The 7,500-nt window shown below is 37.8% G+C and overlaps 1 protein-coding gene across 6 annotated transcripts in view; it reads left to right on the top strand.

The window, feature by feature from the left end:
- The window catches only part of LOC138050032 (lactadherin-like), a 41,236-nt gene that overhangs the window by 9,902 nt on the left and 23,834 nt on the right, over positions 1–7,500 (top strand). For all 6 annotated transcript variants that reach the window (XM_068896528.1, XM_068896531.1, XM_068896530.1 and 3 more), the window contains one exon: positions 7,022–7,341. In XM_068896528.1, the coding sequence (XP_068752629.1) occupies positions 7,022–7,341 (320 nt within the window). The remainder of the gene's footprint in view (positions 1–7,021; positions 7,342–7,500) is intronic.

Here is a 7,500-nt window from a genome sequence, read left to right as displayed (position 1 = left end):
TACATGTATTAAAGTGTCCCTGTGACTAAAAACGAGATTCACTAAGTGACCCAAGTTTTACTTGAAAGAGCTGGATCGAGGAGAAAATGATGTCAAAAGCTCGCTAGTTTGAGAATGCAGAATTAATATGCAGCACAGGAGTTTTGGGCTTTCAGACTTTTAAACTCGTGCTTTGCATGTATAATAAGCTGCATTCACACGCTGAAATTTTAAGCTAGTGAGCCTTTGATGTTTACCACTTTTCCCTTGATCCAACCCTTTGAGGTCCAATTGGTCAGTTTTGAATGTGAGTGCTGGCAGATCGTGAAATCAAAAACTTATGCTCACAATAAATGGCCTTTGGATAAAAATCTAAACTTAAAATTTTTCCAGTCAGGTGTTAAGCAAGCACTTTCAAAAACTGAAGAAAAAAAGGAAGCGACCTTTTTTATCACAGGGGCACTTTAAATCGTATCATGCAAATTACTGGGAATTCATATCTTCTGTGTTTATGAAATCAGACTATCTAAAGTCCTTTCATTTTTTTGGCCAGTTGAATTCAACTTTCCCAGATCCGGGAAATATTCTAATGATCGTTTCTTTAAATGTTAATTGGGTCAGAAATTTGGAAATAATGGTATCCCTGCTGAATGGGTCAAAAATTCTGAACCCTTTTCCTTCCCTGTTGAACGTGAAAGTGCCCCTGTGATAAAAAAGGTCGCTTCCTTTTTTTCTTCAGTTTTTGAAAGTGCTTGCTTAACACCTGACTGGAAAAATTTTAAGTTTAGATTTTTATCCAAAGGCCATTTATTGTGAGCATAAGTTTTTGATTTCACGATCTGCCAGCACTCACATTCAAAACTGACCAATTGGACCTCAAAGGGTTGGATCAAGGGAAAAGTGGTAAACATCAAAGGCTCACTAGCTTAAAATTTCAGCGTGTGAATGCAGCTTATTATACATGCAAAGCACGAGTTTAAAAGTCTGAAAGCCCAAAACTCCTGTGCTGCATATTAATTCTGCATTCTCAAACTAGCGAGCTTTTGACATCATTTTCTCCTCGATCCAGCTCTTTCAAGTAAAACTTGGGTCACTTAGTGAATCTCGTTTTTAGTCACAGGGACACTTTAATACATGTAGTTTCCTTTATTATATAAACACCAATAAAATACCAAGTGAGCTTTTGTGCGAAAACATGATATCTTCACATGTGAAAAGATCACTGTTGCTATGGTTACATATGAAAATAGCGCCTTTCCATACCTTTTGTGAAATGATTTAGTATTTCATTGGTGTTTATATAATAAATAGAATATTACGTGTTATTCTTTGTCTTCAACTGTACGCTAGTTAGCCACTGACAATCAGTTTCTGAAAATGTGAGTTTCTGTAGAAACCTGAGCATATTTCTCTATCGTTTCAGGCCTTTCCTTGAACCTCTGAATTAAAGTTAAATACACTTGCTACCCGTTACTCATAAACAGCTTCCATGTCTTAAAACAATCAATTGCCTTATCACGAATGCTCTGTTTGAAAATGTCAGGTAGCTTTCCCGTAAAACGATGCCTCTTAACAGTATGTCAATCCTTTTGTTTCAGGTTACAATTTTTATCTTCAGTTCCATAAATTCTAATAACAAAGGATTAATCATGGTAAGGTTTTTTTTCCCTCTGCATTTTAAATACCCTTCAATAGCCAGTTAGAACATGATGAAGATGAAAGAGGATAAAAGAAGAATTGCAAAGTGAAACTTCTGAACACGGCCTCATAACGACACTAAAAGATTGGTATTGTTGAAAGCCGCTGCCGTTTTCGCGGGTAGATAACGCTGACAGGAATTTTAAGGTGGGTCTCATAGTGTTTTTTTCTTTTTCTTTCAATTCCATCTGAGTGTTTGACCTAAGTAGATGTCCCTTGACATGTCTGCATTGCTGATTGTTATGAGCACTTTTGCTTTATAAACGTGTTCCAAACTAAATTGTGGCATTACGATTAGCGATTTTCGGAGAAAGCCATGAGGTTAACTCTGAAAATCCCATATCTTTACGACTAAACTAGCATATCTTGTCAGAAACTGTTTGTTGAACGGAGTAATCTCTTACAGTAGTTCGCAAAAGGATGCCAAATAAGCTACTAGGGAAAACTGAAATCTAAGCGGAATTACAAAATTACTGCCTTTAACCGCCGCTTATTTGCACTGTTTGCTCGGAGATGAAGATTCCTTACACAAATTCAAGGCGGCATTCCATAATTCACTCTGAACTGCAAAATTAGTTTGACAAAATATATGATCTTACACCATCAGCCTGACCCCATTCAACAGAGAAGGAAAAGGGTTCAGAATTTCTGACCCCCTTCAACAGGGAAAGAAATGGGTTCAGAATTTCTGACCCTATTCAACAGAGAAGGAAAAGGGTTAACAATTTCTGACCCCATTCAACAGAGAAGGAAAAGGGTTCAGAATTTCTGACCCCATTCAACAGAGAAGGAAAAGGGTTCAGAATTTCTGACCCCATTCAACAGAGAAGGAAAAGGGTTCAGAATTTCTGACCCCCTTCAACAGGGAAGGAAAAGGGTTCAGAATTTCTGACCCTATTCAACAGAGAAGGAAAAGGGTTAACAATTTCTGACCCCGTTCAACAGAAGGAAAAGGGTTCAGAATTTCTGATCCCCTTCAGAAAGAAGTTCCGAATCCTTTTCCTTCTCTGTTGAATGGGGTCAGAAATTCTGAACCCTTTTCCTTCCCTGTCGAAGGGGGTCAGAAATTCTGAACCCTTTTCCTTCTCTGTTGAATGGGGTCAGAAATTCTGAACCCTTTTCCTTCTCTGTTTAATGGGGTCAGAAATTGTTAACCCTTTTCCTTCTCTGTTGAATAGGGTCAGAAATTCTGAACCCTTTTCCTTCTCTGTTGAATGGGGTCAGAAATTGTTAACCCTTTTCCTTCTCTGTTGAATAGGGTCAGAAATTCTGAACCCTTTTACTTCTCTGTTGGAGGGGGTCAGAAATTCTGAACCCTTTCCCTTCTCTGTTGAACGGGGTCAGAAATTGTTAACCCTTTTCCTTCTCTGTTGAATAGGGTCAGAAATTCTGAACCCTTTTCCTTCCCTGTTGAAGGGGGTCAGAAATTCTGAACCCTTTTCCTTCTCTGTTGAATGGGGTCAGAAATTCTGAACCCTTTTCCTTCTCTGTTGAATGGGGTCAGAAATTGTTAACCCTTTTCCTTCTCTGTTGAATGGGGTCAGAAATTGTTAACCCTTTTCCTTCTCTGTTGAATGGGGTCAGAAATTGTTAACCCTTTTCCTTCTCTGTTGAATAGGGTCAGAAATTCTGAACCCATTTCTTTCCCTGTTGAAGGGGGTCAGAAATTCTGAACCCTTTTCCTTCTCTGTTGAATGGGGTCAGGCTGATGGTGTAAGATCATATATTTTGTCAAACTAATTTTGCAGTTCAGAGTGAATTATGGAATGCCGCCTTGAATTTGTGTAAGGAATCTTCATCTCCGAGCAAACAGTGCAAATAAGCGGCGGTTAAAGGCAGTAATTTTGTAATTCCGCTTAGATTTCAGTTTTCCCTAGTAGCTTATTTGGCATCCTTTTGCGAACTACTGTAAGAGATTACTCCGTTCAACAAACAGTTTCTGACAAGATATGCTAGTTTAGTCGTAAAGATATGGGATTTTCAGAGTTAACCTCATGGCTTTCTCCGAAAATCGCTAATCGTAATGCCACAATTTAGTTTGGAACGCGTTTATAAAGCAAAAGTGCTCATAACAATCAGCAATGCAGACATGTCAAGGGACATCTACTTAGGTCAAACACTCAGATGGAATTGAAAGAAAAAGAAAAAAACACTATGAGACCCACCTTAAAATTCCTGTCAGCGTTATCTACCCGCGAAAACGGCAGCGGCTTTCAACAATACCAATCTTTTAGTGTCGTTATGAGGCCGTGTTCAGGAGTTTCACTTTGCAATTCTTCTTTTATCCTCTTTCATCTTCATCATGTTCTAACTGGCTATTGAAGGGTATTTAAAATGCAGAGGGAAAAAAAAACCTTACCATGATTAATCCTTTGTTATTAGAATTTATGGAACTGAAGATAAAAATTGTAACCTGAAACAAAAGGATTGACATACTGTTAAGAGGCATCGTTTTACGGGAAAGCTACCTGACATTTTCAAACAGAGCATTCGTGATAAGGCAATTGATTGTTTTAAGACATGGAAGCTGTTTATGAGTAACGGGTAGCAAGTGTATTTAACTTTAATTCAGAGGTTCAAGGAAAGGCCTGAAACGATAGAGAAATATGCTCAGGTTTCTACAGAAACTCACATTTTCAGAAACTGATTGTCAGTGGCTAACTAGCGTACAGTTGAAGACAAAGAATAACACGGCCTGCCCATGTCTCCTGTGCTTACTTTGTTTTGATCCACATTCATGTATATAACTTGCTGATATCACGGCAAAATGATCAGAGTAGAAAAATTACCAATCGAGCTAAACTAGGCAAAAACAAAGAAGGATTCTTATCGGAATAAGGATCACTGAGACGAGTAAATGAGGCGGTACTGGTAGAAATAACCTGTTCCTGATCCGACTTGTGCACTTCGCGGTACGAACCTCGTTGGGGCAAATTCGCGCCAATATTTATCTGAATGACGTATAGGTTGTGACGTAAGACCCCACATTGACTATTCCATTTCAATCTTGACTTGTCCATTTCACTTTTGTATTTTTGGTGGTTCCAGCGCAAACCATTTGCTGCAACACTAAACCATTTCGCTTTCTACTAAACCATTTGTTGTCACGCTAAGCCATTTGGGGTAACACTAAACCGTTTGACATTATGGTAAACCGATCAATGTTATGCTAGACCATTGCGGTTCACGATTAACCATTTGCAGATAAAATAAGCCATTTCAAACTACTCTGAACCGTTTGTCACATCACTGAACCAATGTACAGTAAGCTGGACCGTTTGCCGTTTCACTGCATATCATGTCAAAGTATGCTGATCCATTCAAGACTTGACTTTGTCATTTTGACAAGGACAATTACACCGGTGGTCTTTGGCACTGACCAATTTTGTGTTAACTGCGATGATTGCATAAGGTGACTGATACATTTCATTAAACACTTAACCACTCGTGTTTTCACTGAATCAATTCACCAAGGGTATCTACACAGTTTCTGAATTGTCTAAACCATTTAATGTTTGTTTATTTCATTTCACTAAGGGTGACTTGTCCATTTGTGTTTTAAATACATCTTTTCAAATTCTGATAAACCGTTCTACAAAGGACAATTAAACCATTCCGGTTTATTCTTAACCATTAACTAGGCTTGTATTTTTGGCGGTGACGGCTGCCCATAGAAATAAATAAGGGGAAAACTAGCTATCTAAAAATCCAAACTACGTACAAAAGTTACAATAACACTTAATTCCAGTAGTCAAATTAACATTATTTAGCATTGTAACACAATCAGGTATATTGTTCGTTCCATAATCTTGAGGTGATTTGCATTTTGTAAAGATATGACCTGTGCATAAATTTTCTGTTATAGGCAGGTTGATGTAACTTGTTAAAGCCTCTAAGGTTGACAGTATTCATGATTTATTAGGAAATATGAACATATACTTAATATTAATAAGTCCCATATTGTACTTGCATTTGTAAAAAAAAGGGTGAGAGCATGAGAATAGCTACAATGTTCTAGGGTCTTTGGGTCAACATGGTAAGTACATGTAGGTCACTATATGAAGATGACTTGGACATTAATTATTCATAAGAGATCTAATATTGCACTGATTTGTAAGCTCCAGCTTATTAGAAAGACCAGATGATAACCGAACTGAAAATCGGAGCACAATATTCAAAGTGTGGCAAGATAAAGGCCTTGTAAATATTAACCATTGCTTCTGGAGGTATGAATTTATGAACTCTCCTACAATGTAAGAGCAATAACTTTAACATTGACCTTATTGCATATAGATTTAATGTGGGCTTTAAAAGATAGCAAGCTATCAATGGTTAGACCTACATGTAGTAACTTCATACAGTGAACCACCTCCAAGGGCAGCCTATAGTAGGGTCAGCAATCAATAATTGTTAGTTTGACAGGATTGTCACCTGGTGGTAGCACTTAAGTTTGAGTAGTGAGTTTGAGTTTTAGTTAATTTTTAGTTGTGCAGTGAGTTTTGTGTTGTGCATAAAGTTGAGATTACGTGTATATTAATCTGTAGAATATTAATTTCAAATGCAACAGCATTAGACAAAAATAGCCGGGGTTCCCAAGGGCCCCGTATTGCCTTCTCATTTTCATTACATTGTAGCTTCCAAGTTATCACTGATTTTGACAAAATTTCCATTTTCACCACATTTGCCAAATTCGCCAAATTCACCGGCTTGCCAAGGGACCCCCCTCTTGTTTTATTTGCATTGGCTTCCAAGTTGTGAGCAATTTTGAGAAATTTTCTCCACATTCCCCAAATTTGTCAACTTTGCCGCCTTGTAAAGGGGCCCTTCTTGCCTGCTCATTTACATTGGCTTCCAAGTTGTGAGCGATTTTGACAAAAATGCCATTTCACCGCATATCTAACTTATTCCTTCTTTTCGAAATTGTTGGTAAAATTTTGCCATTTTTGCCATTGGCATTTGTGTGAGATATGTTTCAGGATCTATATCAGATGCTGGAATCTCTGAGGCCACCCTTTCACCCATGGATGAAAAGTGCAGATTTAGTTCTTCAGCTATTATCAAGGGGTTTAGTTGAACAATTTTCTCCCAAATTTTAATTTCAGAAAGATTCCTAGATTAACTCTAAATGAAGTTTTACCAAAAACTATATTGTAAAATTAAAATTAAAACTCGTCGACATTTAGAAGATGTTATAATCTCTATCATGAAAAGTCTACCTACCGATCGTCCGCAAAGAGAAAGGAAATATGTGTTATATTGTGCCATTAATAAGATAAATATCCCCATTCCTCGTTTCTAGGACACGGTAATACCTTTAACCTTCTGTCTTATCCTTGTTTTACAGCCTGCTTCCATCATGCCGTTGGTGTGGCTAATCCAAGTATAATTAGTGACGATCAGATGACTGCCTCCTTGAATTATTCCAGTTATTGGTTACCCCATTACGGACATCTCAATGATACGAGAGGTGGTGGCTGGGCAGCGAGATTATCATCTAGTGTTTCTGATTGGCTCCAGATAGACTTTGAAAGGACTGTTCAAGTCTGTGCTGTGGAGACTCAAGGCGATGTTGACGGTATTGCATGGGTTATCGACTTTTACCTCTCTTTCTTATCCGATGGAGCATCTTGGAGTAATTTCACATATAAAAATGGAACGCAAGTGGTGAGTTTAACCCGATGGGTGACTTCACTGGTATTTTTTTTGTAAATCTTTAAGCTCGTAAAAACTTTTCTCATTACATTTTAGCCCTTTGTAAATTGAGAGAGTGTGGAAGATTTGGATTTAGGAAATTGGAATATGGCAAAACAAAAATTGCAATTT

The sequence above is a fragment of the Montipora capricornis genome, chromosome 5 (assembly GCF_036669925.1).
Source record: "Montipora capricornis isolate CH-2021 chromosome 5, ASM3666992v2, whole genome shotgun sequence".
Lineage (NCBI taxonomy): Eukaryota > Metazoa > Cnidaria > Anthozoa > Scleractinia > Acroporidae > Montipora > Montipora capricornis.
Note: the sequence above shows the minus strand (reverse complement) of the source record. Positions and strands in the feature narration are given on the sequence as shown.